Raw genomic sequence first — 21,170 nt, 5'->3', positions numbered from 1 at the left:
CGAGTCTTGTCAAGTAGATTAAATAGATATATTTATATCAGCAGCCCATGGAATGCTTAGTATAAGGCTTAAAGAGAAAACTCAAACCCAGGTTGCTGTAAAAGTACTGCTTTTTAAAAATTATCGACATCTCAACATTTCTCTCTAAACTTGCATATAATAGTTTCTGTGTAAATATTTATCCGTATCCTCTTAATCTTAGCTATCAATAAATATGTGCCAGGAGTAGTTTGAAACTTTATCCACAAATATTTCCCTAAACTTACTCTTTTGGTTTGTGATAAAACTCTTGGATCTGGACCAAAAAAACCCAAAGTTAACTCTTTTTAGTTTTCTTTTGTGTTTCTTGTTTGCAGAAGGTACCTGATTTCTTCATGTATTTATAATAGGAAGGTTACAGTTCTTGCAAGGTTTATTTCCTGCAATAAAGTAGAAAGTAAATTCAATTTTTAAAGAAATCTTCAATGATTAAATATTATAAAAATACAAAAATAGAAACTGATCATATACGAGAAACACTTAACATTGTTGGTGATAGAGGTAGAAGGAGAAAGTAATGAACGAATGCACCTTGGAGAGCTGAAGAGTCTCTAGATTCTACCACCTGATCTGTTAGGATCTGTTGCATGCCATATTTATTTTTTCAGGGCCACGTTCACATGCATTTGCTCGTATTATGGCCTTCCAGTAACTGACTAATCTGTTGAAAGGTACTTGCCCAGTGTCTTTAGAAAAGGTGGAAGGGAGTTTTTTAAAAAAAGCTTCCCCTTGGGGCCTTCTTTGGCACAAATAGTTTCCCCAGTAGCTCTCAGACTTCATCCCTGCCGTGTCTCTTCCTCTACCTCTTCTTTTCCAGGAATGGGATAGGGAGCTTCGAGAGAGCCCAGCTCAAGCATTATAGGATTGGAAGGAAGCAGCCACAATCTGTACAAGTGGCATCAGCTCCATTCTAGGCAGACATAGCACGAGAGACAGGAAAGGAGAAGCCTTTCCAATGCAACAGTGTTCTGAGTGCCTTCTGTTATCTGTGGGATGAGAGGTCGAGAGAGGCTGGGAAACCAGAATGGGTGCCTTTAGACACGTCCCTTTCCCTTTCTTCGTTCCCTCTGTGTAACAAGCCTTGTTTTCGTTCTTCATCTGATTTCTCGGGGCAACAGTGTAATCTCTGGTAATGAAAAATGACGTGCATAATTGCAAATTGAAAGGTATGGCAAGCCTCTTATTTCCATCAAAGGAGGTTTTTTTAAAAAAATGCAGTGACTACTACTTCCCCATCACATCTTAGAAGGGTTGGCATCCATTCAGGTGGAGGAGAGATGGACAGAGGCAAGAGCGCTGTGTCACCTGTAGCTCAGAGGTGACGGCGGCCAGTGGGGATGCCCACGTAGGAGGTAGGCTGGTGAGAAAAGTCCGAGAGACCCTTGTGCGAACGATTTTTTGTCAATAATCTAAATAAGTGGGCTTTTTTCTCCCTTTCCTTTAGGGAGTGACAGGTGCTTTGACTGTTCTGATGAAAGACGCGATAAAACCAAATCTGATGCAGACCCTAGAAGTAAGTGATTTTCTTTTCATAGACATTGTCGACAGAGTTGCATTAATTAGATTGCTTGTGCGTTCCCACACATGAGCATTTCCAGCCAATGTGAGCCCATGAGGAGCATCAGAGTAACTGCTTGGTCATCCCCCCAGAAGTTCAAAGTTCTTTGATATGATTCATATCTTGGCTAATGAAGTACTAATTGACCAGAGGAGAAACTTAGAAACTCAGTGTCTGTGATATCTCAGTAACTTGTGTAGCCATGTTTATCACGTTTACATGATGTTTTCTATGTTGCTTTTTTTTTTTTTTGACTCAGCTTCTCATAATCCTTAAGTTTGGGGAGTTTAGTTTTGTTGTCTTTTTTTTCTCCAAGCAAAGCGCAGAGTATTCAATGAAATTAAACATAAACACACACACACACACACACACACACACACACGAGTAATGCTGAGAAATGTTTTCCAGGAAAGTGTGCTGTGCTCCACTTTTTTAAGAAGGTCGTTTTTTGTATATGGCTTGCTCAGTGGGGGCTGACACAGCCAATGCTTTTCCTTCCGGAGCGCTTGCTCTCTTGCTTTTGACGCCTTGCTTTCCTGGACCTTCTCAGTGGCCTCTCCTCCGTCTCTTTCACTTCCTTCTTCTCACTTCTCCAGCTGCGCTTTCCTCCAGTATCAGCCGTGTGATAACCCTTGAACTCTGGTTCTGAATCTCCTGACCTCAGCATTTCAGACTTGTAGGTGTGGTTACCAAGAGCTGCTAGGGTGGGTAAAAGGCATTTCAAAGTTATGCATAAAAAAAGCATCTCTGATTCCTATCCACCTCCTACCTCCTCCCAACTCGTTCCATCCCGCAAACCTGGTCAGTGGTTCAAGCCCAAAACCCACCTTCTTGTCATTTTCTACATGGCACAAAATATTATCTGAGAGCCCCTATTTCTTTGTTTGTTTACTGTATTTCTCCTCCCACCAGGATGAGAGCAGGACTTTTTCCATCTTGTTCACCATCATATCGCCAGCTCCTAGAAAGTTCCTCATACATATTAAGTGCTCAGTAAACACTTGCTGAAGAATTAAATGGATATTTATTGTTTTTACTCCATTGCTCCTAAAAATATATACATGTTAAATAAATAACTAAATGAATGAGAAAAAATGTATAAAGAGACATGATATTGCTTCATCATAACACTTCCCCCTCAAAAATGAACACATTATCATCATCATTAGGGATGATCAGCTTACTGTTTTAAATAATTATCTTTCTTAGATTAAAAATTACTTCCACCTTTAATACATATCCCACTCTAAAAGGCTAGTTTCTTGTAAGTTGAGTGAATTACTGGGTTGGACTGCCCCTAAGCAGCTCTTATTGTGCTCACATTTGTGACGTCATTTTGATGTCACAGGCAATGGGCATTTTTTGAAAAATGAACACAGCACTCAGTTAAAATATCTGCATGTATGAACTCTGCTACCTGGGTCCTAAATATTCATTCCATATTAACCTGGCTAATCAGTGGCAATAGGAACCTAAATCAACAAATGATCCAAAATCACTGTTTAATGTACAGATTCTGCTTTAGTGCTCATGTTTGAACACACTTGATTGTTAGCCCCAGAGAAGGTTATCAAGGGTTCCGTTGCTGCAAGGTGCCAGGAGACCAGTAGTTCCCAACCCTGGCTGCACATTAGAATCTCATGGAGAGATTTAAAGATGCTGATGCCAAGCTCTCCCCCAGACAAAGTGAACTCTAGAATGTCTGGCAGGTAAGGCTTGGATACCCTGGGTGATTTTTATATACATATAAGCTTGAGAACTTCCCTGTGGGAGAGAGAAAATAAGAGATCTTAACATTTTACCATGGGTTAACTGTATGCAGTGTTGAGGAAAACACCTACTTGCTGTGGTCTTTTGTCCAATATGGGAGCTACTGGCCACTTGTGGTTATTTCAATCTAAATTAGTTTAAATTAAATAAAGTTTAAAATTCAGTTCTGCAGTCATACTAGTTCTATTTCTATTTATTTATTTATTTTCACCAGCCACATTTTAAGTGCTCCATAGCCACATGTGGATGGTGGCTATTGGATAGTGCAGATACAGAATATTTAGAGCACTGCAGAAAGTTCTTTGGATAATGCTGTTTTAGATCTCTGGTCAGCAAAGAGCAACTGAAGTTTTAATCTTACGAAATGTTCAAAAAGTCCATTATGGAGAATATTCACAGCTTTGTCATCATAGAAACCAAGATAGTTCCTGTTATTACTTTCCTAAGTGTTCTGCATATACAATAAAATATTGAACTCAGGATAGATATTTTTATGTCTTTGGGTTAGTGATAGAATTTCTTAAACAAAGTATTAACTCAGTATACTGCATCATATAAGTATAAATATCAGTTGAGTGTGTGAGTATTTGTGTCTGTGTTTGACTGTCCAACAGTGATGGTCTAAGAATTTTTCTATTTAAACCACATACTGGGAGTTCAAAAACCAGGGCTCTAATACTGCTTTCGTGATTCATGTGCTGTGTGGCGTTTAATTTCATTTTAAATTAAAATTAAATGCTGCACATCTAGTCCCCAGAGTGGTTATCCCAGGAATAGCAATGTGTTTATGCTGATCCAGCCGTACCCTGTCACCTGTCGCCCTGGAGACTGGTGCCCGGTGCTTCTCAGACAGATGGCCAGGATGAGGGTTGCAGGGCATAGGAGAGTGAAGCCAGCCGCCCCCCCAGGGGTGGAGCCTGTGACCTTGTCTCTTTAAACTTTTCTCATCGGCTCCGCTAGCTTTCCACAGGCGGCCACATCCTAGGACTGGCAAGGCTAGGAGGTGATGGAGACATTAATACCTTTTAAACGGTGTTTCCGTCAAAGCACTTAAAAGGCTTCTCTGCATAGAAGTGAGAAACTATAGATGGATAGACAGGTGGAGATCTAGACAGTAAACATGCATGTATGCATTTCCATAAACACGCATCCCAGTGTATTATTTCCACAGACATTTGTATGGCCGTGTCCGTACTCTGTGACTGTCCCTCCTGAGGACTTTGGGGGGAAAAGTAAATAGGAAACTCTGAGTGGGGGCTTTCCTGGTGGCGCAGTGGTTGGGAGTCTGCCTGCCAATGCAGGGGACGCGGGTTCGAGCCCTGGTCTGGGAAGATCCCACAAGCCGCGGAGCGACTAGGCCCGTGAGCCACAATTATTGAGCCTGCGCGTCTGGAGCCTGTGCTCCTCAACGAGAGGCTGCGATAGTGAGAGGTCCGCGCACCGCGATGAGGAGTGGCCCCCACCGCGATGAGGAGTGGCCCCCACTTGCCGCAACTGGAGAAAGCCCTCGCACAGAGGCGAAGACCCAACACAGCCAAAAATAAATAAATAAATAAACCCAAAGTTAAAAAAAAAAAAAAACTGAAAAGAAAAAAGTAACAGTACTATTGATGGTTATAAATAAATATGGAAAAATAATCAATTAAAAAAAAAAAAAGAAAACTCTGAGTGGCTTTGATAAATTCTTTTTCACTCTCAGTGATGATTTTTCTTTCACTGCCTTTCTTCCTGCTTTTGTTCACCTCTCTCAGCTTTGAAACACGTTCGCTCACAGCCCATCCTGGTTCATGGGAACTTTCCATGGCTCCCAGGCCCCATCCCCGGCATCACTCCCTGCCTTCCCCATGTCAGTGAAAGGGCAGCCTATATTTTCACAGGTGGAGCCAAGGCTTCACACACACAGACCTCAGTGGCCCTGGCTGACTCTGAATGCAGCCTAAACAATTTAATGCATGTGGGTGATTTCTTTAGAGAGGGCTACAGTCTCTTCTCTTTGACAAAAGAGAAGTGTAGAAATGAAAGTAAGAATGACTATATGACAGATTTTGTTTAAATAATTAAAATCTAAAGTTTTTGAGAATTCCCTTTTTTTTTTTTTTTGCCTTTTTAGTAACTAACATTTTAGTATGGGTGAAATTTTTCTTTTGTTTTAATAATTACCAGGTAACTTAACTTAAAAAATTAACAGGTAAGAGAAACAATGAGAAAGACAAAGTTTTTAAAAATCAGAATAAGATTATTATTGTAAATATAAAAATGGCTTATAAAAAAATGTACTTGCCCTGCCATGATTCCCATGATTCATTTATTGTGTTGATTTTGTGATTGGATTTTTCTTGAATTGGTTAATTTCTTAATGGGGTAAACAATTTAAACAAGCCTCTTAGACCATCAAAGTTTAATTCCATTCTTTGTAGCAATATAATGCAGATAATATGAAATAAGGTTTATTTCATGGTCACTGAGACAGCTAAAACAGTGGCTTATCAAAATTATAGTAGGAAATAACTCATTCTCATAGCTTTTTAAAATTTGCTCTTCTGCTTCCACAGGGGACGCCTGTATTTGTGCATGCTGGCCCCTTTGCCAACATTGCCCACGGCAACTCTTCAGTGTTGGCTGATAAAATTGCCCTGAAACTGGTTGGTGAAGAAGGATATGTAGGTAAGTCACTTTTTTTTTTTTTTTTTTTGGATTTTCTTATTTATTTATTTATTTATTTATTTTTTTTTTTTGGCTGTGTTGGGTCTTCGGTTCGTGCGAGGGCTTTCTCCAGTTGCGGCAAGCGGGGGCCACTCTTCATCGCGGTGCGCGGGCCTTTCTCTATCGCGGCCCCTCCCGTCGCGGGGCACAGGCTCCAGACGCGCAGGCTCAGCAATTGTGGCTCACGGGCCCAGCTGCTCTGTGGCATGTGGGATCTTCCCAGACCAGGGCTCGAACCCGTGTCCCCTGCATCAGCAGGCAGACTCTCAACCACTGCGCCACCAGGGAAGCCCCCTAAGTCACTTTTTTTAAATGTAGTTTTTGAAGAATATTGAAGAAATCTGAAAGGTGATGGCTGGAACAGAGTGAGATCCATTCTGACTTGAAATATATTCTTGTAAGCCCACCTTTCAGAGGTGGCCTCAGTACTGGAAAAACCCTAAGGTCTGGGCTGTACTAGTGACATGACATTGTGGTTGAACCATAGATTTTGATGTCAAGTGCATGTGGTTTAGAATATAAGCTCTGACACTTGCTGACGACGTGACTTTGGGTACAGTGTAATGACCTCTGAGCCTCAGCTTTCTCAGCTGAGAAATGGTGATAACAATATTGTATCAAACCTTATAGGGTTATTTTGAAAACCAAATGAGATTATTTATTCATTCAACAAATATTTATTGATAACCTAACACATACAAGGCATGCGACTCAGAGCTGTGGCTACGCGGTGAGCAAAGCAGAGCCCTGCTGGAACATACTGTGTGTGTAATTTAACAGGAGAAAATGCTCATTAAATGTTAGCCAATACTAGCAGTAATAGTAATACGGATTACTTGAAATGAAATCAGTCTGCTCTTCGTTGAATCCGAGTGTGGTTTTGTGGCCTAATGGAGGGGAGATTCCCAACCATCAGACTAGGACATTTTTATTAGTAGGGCCTCAGATGTGTCGCTGCTGTGAAGCTCTTCTCTGTGGTACCTGCTTCTCTCTGGCTTTTGCTGGATATTCCAGCCATAAAGAGGGGGACACTGCCATAGAGTTTGCTCAGTCCATGCCAGCCCCAATCCCACCCACAATATTAAGGTTGTAAGAAAGAAAAAGGTAAACAAGGATTCATGGAATAGCACCTTAATTTGACATCTGAGGCATTACACTGGCAGATTTTCACATGCCAACAAGTAATTTACGTTCACGGCGTGAGTGTCGATAATCAAGTCTAGCAATTGCTTTTTTCACACTGATCATCAGCCTTGTATCTCAGAAGTGAGTTATTTTACATGAAAAGATTCTGCTGGACAGAAGATCTTAGCTCTGCACTTTTACACTCGGCCATTAAAAAGATCACTCAGGGTGGTTGAGTCTGTTTTAAGAATTCCTTATAGACATACAGTCAGGATCAAATGAGGATTTATATAGTTCATTTCTCAAAGGTCTGCATTATACAGCTCTCGTGTACTTTGCTGCTTGGCTACCAAATCCGCTATGAGAGTAGCTAGACATGCCATCTAAGTGGATTTGCTCAATTGATCACAGCATAATTGTAGAGCTAATGGAGGAGGTTGAGTAAGGGCAGGCACTGAAAAGTTGGTTGCTTACGTGAAGTGTAGGTTCTAAAGCATCAACTCCACAAATAAAAGAGTTTCTGGAAGAAAGCACTCTATCTTATGCGGACAGAGCTCTCTGCCTCTGTGCCAATCCTTCCTTTTTCAACACATATTTATAGAATATGTGTTGTCATGGCTAAGGATTTTTAAAGGCAAAGGCTGGTGATGTACACAGAACATACTAGCTCTCTGTGTGACCTTGGACAAGCCATTAGCATCTTTGGACATGTCCCTTGTAGACAGTCTCATCTGAAAAATGAGAAGCTGCACTAGACAAGGAATTGGATCTGGATAGTTAGCCATGGACCCAGAGTTAGAAGCTGTGGAATCGGAACCCTGCCTGGTAACATGACTTGAAGCCATTTACTTAACTTCTCTAGTCTCTGTGTCCTCTCTGATAAAAGGAGAATACCTGTGCTGCAGTATTTTAATGAGTAATATCAAAAGAGAAAGTGCTTTTAAACCTAGAGAACTATGCAAATGTCAATAATTATGTGAATTATTTCTATGATCTCTTCTAGTCTAAGAGGCTGTAAATGGGAGATAGTTCAGTGACAGTGAAATCTGTCCACTGCCGGAGGTTTAGAAGGCTAGTTCTAGAATCAGGGTATCCCTGTCAACTCCTTTCAAGTTGTGTAACTTTAGGCAAGGTAACCCTTCTGTGCCTCAGTTTCCTTATCTGTAAAGTAAGGATTTTAATAGGACTTGCCTCATAGGTTTGAAATGAGGATTAAATGAGACCATGTGTAAGTCCTGGCATGGCACCTGACCCATGGTAAGACAGGATGATTCTTAGCCACTTCTCATTATTCACTCCGTTAGTGATACATGACTAATGGAGGTTAAATTTCCTTTTTTACTTAGTTTTTATTTTCAACTGTGGCAAAATGCTTAGAACATAAAATTTATCATTTTAACCAATTTTTAAATTTTTATTTATTTATTTTGGCTGTGCTGGGTGTTAGTTGTGGCATGTGGGATCTTCAGTTGCGGCATGTGGGATCTTATAGTTGCAGCATGCGAACTCTTAGTTGTGGCACGCATGCGGGATCTAGTTCCCTGACCAGGGATCAAACTGGGGCTCCCTGCGTTGGGGGCATAGAGTCTTACCCACTGGACCACCACGGAGTTCCCACTTTAACCATTTTTAAGTGTACCACTCAGTGAAATGCTTTCACATTGTTGTGCAACCGTCACCATCATTCATCTCCAGGACTCTTCATCTTGAACATCACTATTCTAGATAATTCATACCAGTATTTTTCCTTTTGTGACTGGCTTATGTCACTTAGCATAATGTCCTCAAAGTTCACCCATGTTGTAGCATTTGTCAGAACTCCCTTACTAATTAATTAAGGCTGAACAATACTCCATCGTATGTATGTAACGCATTTTGTTTATCCATTCATCTGTCCATGGACACTTGGGTTTCTTCCACCTTTTGGCTGTTGTGAATAATGCTGCTATGAATATGAGTGTACAAATATCTCTTTTTATATTATTTTTAATATATAAAGATCACGGTCCATTATGTATAACTATGTAACACCAGTGACTTAGATCAGTATAGACCACAAGACTCAAGACCTGTGGTGTTAAACTCTCACAAAGGTGGCAAATTGATCCATGAAATGCTGGGAGCAAAGTCAGTGCCCTGAACAGTGGGAATAAGGAGGAACGCTCTTTCCCCATGGCCTGGTCAAGCCCGCTCTGTGGGCTGGTTCATTCCTTGCACTTGGAATAAACTTATGGTAGATTGCTCTCGCTCCCAGTTAATATCTGGTTCCTTTAAAATATTTTTTAAAACATTCCTCTAGTCACTTTGGTCACAAAAATAGTCGCATTTTGTTAAAAGGATATGGGTCCAGTCTCATGAAAGCTCCAAATCTCATTCAAATTGAAGCTTCACCCTGCCTTCCTGGGTCTGCCTCTGGGCGACAGTGGGAAGGGGAAGGCGGCTGCTTCTCTGACCCCCCCTCACCTTGCACTTAGGTCGACTCTGGCCCCTCCAGGGTTGAAGGTTGGCCATTCGATGGTACCAGTCTGGCCTCTTCCGCACTCTTGGCAGAAGACCTCTGGGCTGTATATCTCCCTTTCAGAAAATCCTGCTGCTGGTTCCACACCTGGTCTCCGGGTACCGCAGCCCTTCGACCTCTGACCTCCCATCAGTGGGAACGCAGTTACGTCTCTCGCACAACCCTGTCACGGGCTGTTTCTTTTCATCTCATGGACGTTTTTCATACCCCAGTCCACCCCTGTGTTTCATACCCCAGTCCACCCCTGTGTCCCTGATGGCAGTGTCACTCTTGATTCTTTGCAGTTGTTCTGCTACAGCCTCACTCACTAGCTCCAGAAAAGGGGGCAGCAGCTCTTCCTCCTTCCCACTGGAGGCGTGGGGTGGGACTGTCACATCCATAACTTTTTTTGAAGAAATCCTTCCCCGGGATTCCTTGTCAACCCCTTTCTTAGAAAGGTATCTCTTGGACTACGGGATGCAAAGTGTATTTTCAAACAGTTCCTTTGCACGTGCTGCTAGGTCTAGCATCGTCCTTTGGCATGTGAGCAATTGACGTGGTTTTGGGGTGTCAGGCCAAAGACCCCCATTTTAACATCCTTCTACAGAAGTTAAATGCAGTAGTACGGGTTTGTCTGAAGTCTGAGTATGAATTTATTATGTCCATAGAAAAGTCGTTGTATATAGGAGACTATCTCTCTTAAGATGCAAAAATGCTCAAACTCAAAAAGATTGGTAATTTGGATTACATTTAAAAAATAAATTATTCATGATAAAAGGTACAAGATTAAAAAGGCATGTGACAGATTGGGAGGAAACATTTTCAAAGATAACAAACAAATGACCAGCCTTCAGAATAGATAAACCGGCATGGACTACAGACTGATTGTTTTTAAAAAGGGACTTCCCCTGGTGGTGCAGTGATTAAGAATCCACCTGCCAATGCAGGGGACACGCATTCAATCCCTGGTCCGGGAAGATCCCACGTGTGATGGGAAATTATTAGAAGTCATGCCCCCCACCCCAATCTCATTTCTCTGCCCTCCCCACTAGAAGTGCCCACCGTCCTGGATTTGGGGTGTTGATGCTCAGGTTTTTAGTTATTGCTGCTAACTTACATATATTCTTTGGTATGTATCAACGATTTTCATAAACTTTTTTAAAACTTAGGAGTAGGACCTCTTAATTACAGGTCACCAAATTTTACAACCTGATCTTCCAATGCTTGAGTGGAATTCACTTAGAATAATATTAAGTTAGACTAATTTGGGGGGGGGGATTCGTTTTGATTCCAGTGTGGTTTATTGGTCATTTTCTGCCATAATACTGAAAATCCAGGTAATGGAGACCAGCCACACGAATTAGATTGCAGGCTTCAGCCTCCTGGATTTGAATTGCTCTCTGCTGTGTGCCCACTGTGACCTTAGGTAGGTCGAGTAACCTCCCCGAATCTTGGTTTCTCCTTACCTAACTCAAGGCTTGTTTTCAGGGCTTAGTGCAGTAATGCTGGAAAAGCACAGACCCTGGTGACTCTGGCCCAAACAGAACAGTGGACGCCAGCTGCTGTTACCACGTTAAGATGCTAATGATCTTTACTTTTAAGATAAACCTTCACAAATACTAATGCATTCTTTCAAGTGAAGAATATCTGTGTTCTGACAATGGAAAACACTACTGCTTGTTCCCTTCTCAGACAAAGGCGTTTAGGACCATTATCCATAGAAGGGATCTGAGATTCTGAGCGGATCTGATGACTCCTTTGGGTTAGGGGAATCCTTCTGGAAATATGGGGATCCTTCTGGAATCCTTCTGGAAGTGCTGTGTAGTTACCAGGGAGAAAGCAGAATGCCCTGGAACCCAGCAAACTCACAGGTGCATGACATCCAGTACATATCCCTCTTTAAATTTTAAAGTCTTACTTGCTCACTACTGAAATAACAGGAAAAAGATTTTAGAATTTACAAAAGTAATGTGGTGTTGTATCTTCTCTAACCAGTTGCATCTAGCAACGATGAATATACCACCACTTCTCCGTTCTCTTGTCAACAGATATTTAGGTTGTTTCCAGTTGCTGTGTTATTATAAACAGTAAATGTTGTGATGAGCAGACATTCTTGCTCTTATCTCCTGGTGCACTTGTGCAAGAGTTTTACCCTAGGAAAGGATTAAATATGCTGGTAACATCCTACATGTGAATAACATAAAACAAGAATTTTCCCTTGTTAAAGCCTCTCGCCCTCCTGCAGCTACTCCTTCCTCTGTAGGCTCCTTTGCTGAAGCACCGTCCCGGTGCCTGGGCTCAGCCTCAGATCCTTTCTCTTGCTGCCCTATACTTTCACCCCAGAACCTGACTGACCATCCCCACACGTAGCCAGGACCTTTCCTTGACCACCATATATCCAGATGCCTCCTCACACTTAAAAATTTCTAAGCCATATTTTTGATTCTCTTTCCATAGGTCCCAATCCTGTTTCCCCATCTCAGTTGATGACAGTTTCATTCTTCTGGATGCTTTTGTCAAAGGCCTTGAAATCATCCTTCCTTCCTCTTTTTTGTTCACACCCCAAACCCAGTCCCTCAGAACGGATGTGACCCAACCACGCCTGGCACGTGGCTGCCCCAGCTGGTTCAGGTCACCACCCTCTCTCTCCTGGGCTTTGTGACAGCCACCCCTCACCCCTCCCTGACCACAGAGTCTGTTTCCACAGTGCCACCAGAGGGGTCCTGTTGAAGCCTAAGTCACACTCCATCCTGACTCTGCCAAGACCATCCAGTTCTGTATCTTTCAGAATAAACCCAAACATAATCTCTTCCACCATCTGCCCCTCTGATGTCATCTCCTGCCCTGCCTTTCCCCCAGGTTGCTGAGCATCTGGCGTGGGTGCTCCCCGCCGCCTTCCACATCAGGGCCTTTGCACATGCTGTTCTCACTCTCAAAGCTCTCTCATAACCACATGGTTTGCTCCCTTGCCTCACTCAAGTCTCTGCTTATGTGTCAGGGAGGCCTTCTGCATGCATTCCAGCTGAAAGACCACCCGCGCCCCCCACCCCAGCAGCCCCGTCCTCTGTGCTGCTCCACTAGACATGCAGGCATTTGTGTGAACACTGTCTGTCTCTCCACTGAATATAAGGCACTGGGACTTTGGCCCTTTTTTTCACTGCTATATTCTGAGCTTCTGAGTAAATATCTAATAAGTGACTCCCCTATTCAAAGAACTCCATGGAGGTGGGAGCATCCATTAATTTTCCACCTCAGAAGTATAAGAATTACAAACGTGCATTCTAAGGACAACCCTGGTTCAAATACCGGCTCTGTTCCTTATCAGCTGTGACTTTGAATGAGTTATGTAGCCCAGTGTGTTCTCAAACTCAGCATACCCATTCCCTCTTCTTATACCAAACACTTGACTATCGTAAATAAAACTCAGGTACTATAACCTTCTACAGGTAATTTCAAAACACAATGTAATGTGTTAGTTGTGATATAAAAGTATTTTATGGTAACATGTATTTCAGTATGTATTAATTAGGAGAACTATTTCGACTACACTAAAAGATAGAATACTGAGTAGTGCTTGCACATACACAAGAATTCGTTCACAGGACAGCCACAGGTGCGGAAGGATTAGGCGTGTTTCGGCAACTCAGATGTCACAAGTGGTTATTGGCGTTGGTGATGCAATTTTCTGCAGAAGTGAACATCTCTTGGCAGAGTTCCAAAGAAAACAAAGTTAACCTTCCTTCAGTTTGCACTCTTGTTTGCATTCCTTAAAAATGATAGCTATTGGTAGCTTGATTCGGAGATTTTATGTAAAACAGATTGCGGGGAGGGCTCTAAGGTCATATAATCATAATCAGGTTTTCCAGCTACGAGAGTGGAGGGAAAATCATGTGGGGCAGGGGACAAATCTTTGTGGGACTGTCCTGAATGGTGCAAGGTCTCCAGTATCCTGGCCCCGCCCACATCTTGAGGATCTGCTGTGTGCTGGGCATCCTGCTGGGGACTTTCTCTGTGTTTTATGTATATGTTAATATGTCTTATACCAACCCTAGGAGGCAGTTGCCATAATACACCCCATTTTACAGGTGAAGAAACTGAGTTAGTAGTTGCCCAAAGGCTAACAACTAGTGCAAGGGGGGAGCAGAGATTTGAGTCTAAGCCCCGGCACCGAGCCTTTGCTCTTAGCACTGTGCTTTACTGCTTCCTAAATGTGCACTTTCATTCTGTATCACCATTATCACATAGCCTTATGCTTAGCACATAACTGGCACTAAATAAATGTTTTTTTAAATGAAAAATTAATAATACACATCAGTTTACTGAATAACTTCTCTACTGGTAAACATGTCTGAATTTCCTCTAGGCTTTTTATGGTAAACATTGGCATATTTGCCCGGCGGTTTTTTGAGGCAATAATTCATTAGTTAAAAGAGTAGTTAAATAAGAAGAGTAAACAGTTTTGAAAGGAGTTTTGAACTTTAGGAATGTCTAACCTGACCTTGACTGTTTCTTTGTGTGCCACAAAATGCAAATTTATTTTCAATGAGTTATCTAGCCTATCCCTACTTAGGATTTATGTGTATTCTAAATGTGGTCGTAATGTAGTTCTGCTTACCATCATAAAACATGGAGTTAAAATAAGACCCCTGTCAGAACACTGTCTTGCAGGGATTAGTGCTGTGAAAGTTAACATAAAATGATTTTAAAATGCATAGGCTTTTTGAGGATTAAAAATAAAAATATCCACTATGCAATGACTTTAAATTTATATTGTTTGACTACTATCTTACCCCATCTTGGTTGTGAACTTTCAGCCTGCTGATAAGATGTCCAACTACCCTTACTTAATGTATAAATTGTAGTTTAGAAAATTGCAGTTATATGAGGTTGTTCTTAAGCTTTTAGCAGTGTTTGATATAATTACAATATTGCGCTGTTCTCATGCAAAGAAAACCTAGTAGAACTTTGAGTAAGGAATATAAGGAAGCTGACTGTCACTAAATGAGTAGTGTATTCTTGTGTGGAACTTTTTATATCTTTTTGGGGGAGGGGAGAGAAAATTGGATTTTTAGGGCTTTCTAAAAGTCTCAACCTCTTGCTAGCTTCAACCATAAATGTTCTTTTAGCCATTAATGTTTTGAGGTAAGTAACATAAATTTTTAAAACTACCTGAAGTTTAAAAGAACTATGGCAAGTTACAAAGTACTTGGTTATCCAGTTCAAAATAAAGCAGAGTAAAGAAGTAACTCTTTACTTGAAGAAAGAGGTATCTCAGTGTAATGATAAAGACCTCATGCAATAGAAGAATTTAAACAGATTTGAAAAATGGAAACTAACAGTCAGCATCATATTAAATGTTGAAGTCCTAAATGTACACGAATGTATTCAGGCCATGACAAGAATACTTTTGATGATCACCATCATTATTCATCATTATTCTGCAAGTATTAGCCAATGTAATAAAACAAGAACAATACAGAAGTATAAATATTAGGAAGTGATAAATTTTCCACTATTTATATACAGTATGATTGTATAATAGAGTTCAAGAAATTTAAGTAAATTGGTTGATTGGTTATTTGGATGCAATGTAAGTATGTAATAGTTTTTCTTTATATCAGCAATAAACAGATACTGTAAAAGGGGAAATATCCTATTTATATGTGTCCCCAAACTATAAAATACCTAGGGATAAATTTAACAAGAAACAAGCATATAGAAAGAAAACCATAAAATGTTATTGAAAGATACAAAGCAGGACTCTTGAGTCTGAATCATTGGTGAGACATACGCCATGTTCTTTTTTTTTTTTTTTAATGTTTATTGGAGTATAGTTGCTCTACAATGTTGTGTTAGTTTCTACCGTACAGCAAAGTGAATCAAATATATATATATATATATATATATATATATATATATATACATATGTCCCCTCTTTTGGATTTCCTTCCCATTTAGGTTACCACAGAGCATTGAGTAGAGTTCCCTGTGCTATATAGTAGGTTCTCATTAGTTATCTATTTTATACATAGTATCAATAGTGTATATATGTCAATCCCAATGTCCCAATTCATCCCATCCCCCCTTTCCCCTATCATCTATACCAATTTTTCAGATTCCACATATACACGTTAATATATGATATTTCTTTTTCTCTTTCTGACTTACTTCACCTCTGTATGACAGTCTCTAAGTCCATCCACATCTCTACAAATGACCCAATTTCGTTCCTTTTTATGGCTGAGTAATATTCCATTGTATATATGTGCCACATCTTCTTTATCCATTCGTCTATCGATGGGCATTTAGGTTGTTTCCATGTCCTGCTATTATAAATAGTACTGCAATTAACATTGGGGTGCATGTGTCTTTTTGAATTATGGTTTTCTATGGGTATATGCCCAGTAGTGGGACTGCTGGGTCACATGGTAGTTCTATTCTTAGTTTTTTAAGGAACCTCCATACTGTTCTCCATAGTGGCTGAATCAATTTACATTCCCACCAACAGTGCAAGAGGGTTCCCTTTTCTCCACACCCTCTCCAGCATTTATTGTCTGTTGATCTTATGATGATGGCCATTTTGACCGGTGTGAGGTGATAGCTCATTGTAGTTTTGATTTGCATTTCTCTAATGATTAGTGATGTTGAACATCCTTTCATGTGTTTGTTGGCCATCTGTATATCTTCTTTGGGGAAATGTCTATTTAGGTATTCTGCCTATTTTTGGATTGGGTTGTTTGTTTTTTTAATATTGAGCTGCATGAGCTGCTTGTATATTTTGGAGGTTAATCCTTTGTCAGTTGCTTCGTTTGCAAATATTTTCTCCCATTCTGAAGGTTGTCTTTTTGTCTTGTTTATGGTTTCCTTTGCTGTGCAAAAGCTTTAAAATTTAACTAGGTCCCATTTGTTTATTTTTGTTTTTATTGTCATTACTGTAGGAGGTGGGTCATAAAGGATCTTGCTTTGATTTATATCATAGAGTGTTCTGCCTGTGTCTTCCTCTAAGAGATTTATACTGTCTGGCTTTACATTTAGGTCTTTAATCCATTTTGAGTTTATTTTTGTGTATGGTGTTAAGGAGTGTTCTAATTTCATTCTTTTACATGTAACTGTCCAGTTTCCCCAGCACCACTTACTCAAGAGGCTGTCTTTGCTCCATTGTATATTCTGGCCTCTTTTGTCATGGATTAGGTGACCATATGTGCGTAGGTTTATCTCTGGGGTTTCTGTCCTGTTCCATTGATCTATATTTCTGTTTTTGTGCCAGTACCATACTGTCTTGATTACTGTAGTCCTGTAGTATAGTCTGAAGTCAGGGAGCCTGATTCTTCCCGCGCTGTTTTTTTTTTTTCTTTTCTCAAGATTGCTTTTGCTATTCAAGGTCTTTTGTGTTTCCATACAAATTGTAACATTTTTTGTTCTAGTTCTGTGAAAAATATCATTGGTAATTTGATGGGGATTGCACTGAATCTGTAGATTGCTTTGGGTAGTGTAGTCATTTTCACAGTGTTGATTCTTCCTATCCAAGAACATGATATATCTCTCCATCTGTTTGTGTCATCTTTGATTTCTTTCATCGGTATCTTATAGTTTTCTGCATACAGGTCTTTTGCCTCCTTAGGTAGATTTATTCCTAGGTATTTTATTCTTTTTGTTGCAATGGTAAATTGAATTATTTCCTTAACTTCTCTTTCTGATCTTTCATTGTTGTTAGTGTGTAGGAATGCACGAGATTTCTGTGTATTAATTTTTTATCCTGCAACTTTACTAAATTCATTGATTAGCTCTAGTAGTTTACTGGTGGCATCTTTAGGATTTTCTATGTAAAGTATCATGTCATCTGCAAACAGTGACAGTTTTACTTCTTTGCCAATTTGGATTCCTTTTATTTCTTTTTCTTCTCTGATTGCCATGGCTAGGACTTCCAAAACTATGTTGAATAATACTGGCGAGAGTGGACACCCTTGTATTGTTCCTGATCTTAGAGGAAACGTCCTCAGTTTTTCACCATTGAGAATAATGTTTGCTGTGGGTTTGTCATATATGGCCTTTATTATGTTGAGGTAGGTTCCCTGTATTCTCACTTTCTGGAGAGTTTTTATCATAAATGGGTGTTGAATTTTGTCAAAAGCTTTTTCTGCTTCTATTGAGATGATCATATGGTTTTTATTCTTCAGTTTGTTAATATGGTGTATTACACTGATTGATTTGCGTATATTGAAGAATACTTGCATCCCTGGGATAAATCCCACTTGATCATGGTGTATGATCCTTTTAATGTGCTGTTGGATTCAGTTTGCTAGTATTTTGTTGAGGATTTTTACATCTATGTTCATCAGTGATATTGGCCTGTAGTTTTTTTTTTTGTAGTATCCTTGTCTGGTTTTGGTATCAGGGTGATGGTGGCCTCATAGAATGAGTTTGGGAGTGTTCCTTCCTCTGCAGTTTTTTGGAAGAGTTTGAGAAGGATGGGTGTTAGCTCTGCTCTGAATGTTTGATAGAATTCGCCTGTGAAGCCATCTGGTCCTGGACTTTTGTTTGTTGGAAGATTTTTAATCACAGTTTCAATTCCATTCCTTGTGATTTGTCTGTTCATATTTTCTATTTCTTCCTGGTTCAGTCTTGGAAGGTTGTACCTTTCTAACAATTTGTCCATTTCTTCCAGGTTGTCCATTTTATTGGCATATAGTTGCTTGTAGTAATCTCTTATGATCCTTTGTATTTTTGCGGTTTCAGCTGTAACTTCTTTTTCATTTCTAATTTTATTGATTTGAGTCCTCTCCCTTTTTTCTTGATGAGACTGGCTAAAGGTTTATCAATTTTGTTTATCTTCTCAAAGAGCCAGCTTTTATTTCTGCTGTGATCTTTATGATTTCTTTCCTTCTACTAACTTTGGGTTTTGTTTGTTCTTCTTTCTCTAGTTGCTTTGAGTGTAAGGTTAGGTTGTTTGAGATTTTTCTTGTTTCTTGAGGTAGGATTGTATTGCCATATACTTCCCTATTAGAACTGCTTTTGCCGCATCTCAGAGGTTTTGGGTTGTCGTGTTTTCATAGACATATGCCATGTTCTTGAATGGGAATAGTCAGTGTTAATCATCATTCCTCTGTCAAACTAACATGTAACTTACTATAAAATTACTGTGCTATGTATCATACCATATTATGGTATAGCACAGTAATTATGCTGGGGAAGGAAAAAATTTCCCTCTACCCTTGTAGGTTTTTCTGGCTGGCCTAATAATTACATTGACATGAGACAGATTAACAGGAGAAAAACCAAATTTAATCATGTAAGTACAGGGAATCAGAACATGAGAGATTCCAAAGACAGTCAGGTAAAATGAAGTATATATTTCATCCTGGACTAAGGAGAAGGGTGTAGGGTCTGGGACCTCATAGGTTATGAAGGCAATTCACAGGAAGATGAAAATACAAATGTTTGGTAAACAAATGTTTCCTTGATTATGCAGAGACAGTGGGACACAAAGAGGACTTTGATCTCCAGGCCCTGCCGAGTACCCCCCCACCTACACCTGACCCGTATTCTTTGTAGGTATCTCTGGTGAACGTGCTCTTCCTGGATCAAGCCCTTTATCTAAATTCTTTCAGGCAGTTAAGGAGGAAGTAAAAAGAAAGAATTCCTGAGTCTTCTGTTTCTTAAGAATAATCAACATAAAATAACCCTCATGTCAAAGAGACACATTTTGGGGTGGAAAATTTCGCTCTCCTATGGTTACTGTAAAAATAGAGGAAGATGAGCTTCATAGTTAAATCAATAGCAACATTTGTTTAGATTCTAAAAGAATAAATCATGAGGATAGACAAGAAAAAAAATTTGAAGAACAATGATGGATGATTTACCTAACTAGATATCAAAACAAGATAATACTGCCATAACAATAAAGAGGAATAAACAAAGAAAACTGGTATCAAAAGAATACCCGAGTGTCCTTAATCAGACTTACTGCATTATATGTAGATATTAATAACTTGATAAAGATAACATTTCAAATCAGTGGCCAACGGATGTATCACTGATTAAATGATGTTCAGACATTTGACTATTAATTTTTTTTTTTTTTCCATCCATCCACACTAGTCTTCTTGCTAGTCCCCAAACACACTGGGTGCTTCCACCTCAGGATCTTTGCACTGGCTCTTCTCTCTGCCTGGAGCACTCTTTTTTTTTTTTTCACCTGCCCCACAGCATGCGGGATCTTAGTTCCCCGACCAGGGATCGAACCCATGCCCCCTGCAGTGGAAGCGCGGAGTCTTAACCACTGGACTGCCAGGGAAGTCCCATGACTATTAATTTTTAAACATAAACTTTAGAGTCCTTCATCACAATTTATTCTGAATAAAGATGGATTAAATTTTAATGTGAACGTTAAAACATAAAGCTTTAAGAAAAAAAGCAACAAGTATGGTATTATTGGTGTAACATCAAGGTTATTAAAAAGAATAGATGTATATAGAACATGGAAAGAAGTTCACAATATATAAAGTAAAAGAAATTACGCTGCCAAGCAATATTTATAATGTATTTCTTGCATTTTAAAATTATGAAATAAATATATACCTGCAATGAAAAGGTATGAAAGAAGTATATCAGATGATTACTTTTATTCATCTGTGGGAAATGGGGTCATGGTGACCTTCACTGTATTCTTTACGTATTTTGGTATTCTTGAAATTTTTACAATTAGTGTGCATTGCTTTTGTGATTTTTTAAAAAAAGGAAAAACTGATTTAAAATCTGAAGTTATTTGACACACAGAGTTAGGGAGAAATGGTTTTTAGGCAGAGTGCGCAGAACAAACAAATGAATGTGGATGGGAAAGAGTTAGTGGGTTCTGAGGATAGTTTAGCTGGAGTGCAAGACGTGGGGGAGATGAATTTCGTGGTTAGATCAGGTCATTTGGAGGGGAATAAATGCCGATCTGAAACGTTATGCTTTCAATTACTGGTAGAGATAAATGGACAATTCTTCAATAGTGGTTCCATTAAGATTCCCTTGAGAAGATGGCGTTTGAGGGAGGTTTTGAAAAAAGTTTAAGATATAATCCAGTAAAGGCGGACAGAGGGGGAAAGGTCAGTATGTGTTCAGGGAATCACCAGGAGTTCATCCAGCTCAGCGATATGGCAGAGAAGACAGACTGGACATGTATTTTCAACGTCCTTAAAGGTCATGGAGAAGAGCATACAGTTTCTGATCCATGAGAACTTCCGGAATGATTTTGTAGTGTTACTGTTATCAGGACTCCACTGGAAGATGGGGTTTCTTCCCAAACTACCCCTTTCCCATCAGGTAAGACAGTCCACCTTCCTGAAGAGAATGATTGAGGGGGAGGAGAGGCCAGAGTGTTATCTAATTGGGCCCCTTCCCCAGGAAAGGACTCGGTTAGCAGTTACAGATTGTGGGTGCTTCACAACCAGCAGCACTACTTCTGGGCATTTCCGCAAGGTAAGAGCTCAGAAA

At 39.9% G+C, this 21,170-nt stretch overlaps 1 protein-coding gene across 1 annotated transcript in view; it reads left to right on the top strand.

Moving 5' to 3' along the window:
- Positions 1–21,170, top strand: part of MTHFD1L (methylenetetrahydrofolate dehydrogenase (NADP+ dependent) 1 like) — a 202,743-nt gene that overhangs the window by 84,434 nt on the left and 97,139 nt on the right. Inside the window, exons 19-20 of the mRNA XM_057527877.1 lie at positions 1,484–1,552; positions 5,920–6,031. Coding sequence (XP_057383860.1) covers positions 1,484–1,552; positions 5,920–6,031 — 181 coding nt within the window. The remainder of the gene's footprint in view (positions 1–1,483; positions 1,553–5,919; positions 6,032–21,170) is intronic.

Source organism: Balaenoptera acutorostrata, chromosome 14, assembly GCF_949987535.1.
Source record: "Balaenoptera acutorostrata chromosome 14, mBalAcu1.1, whole genome shotgun sequence".
In the NCBI taxonomy this organism is placed as follows: domain Eukaryota; kingdom Metazoa; phylum Chordata; class Mammalia; order Artiodactyla; family Balaenopteridae; genus Balaenoptera; species Balaenoptera acutorostrata.
The sequence above is the reverse complement of the archived record's forward strand: the minus strand, read 5'-3'. Positions and strand labels throughout refer to the sequence as shown.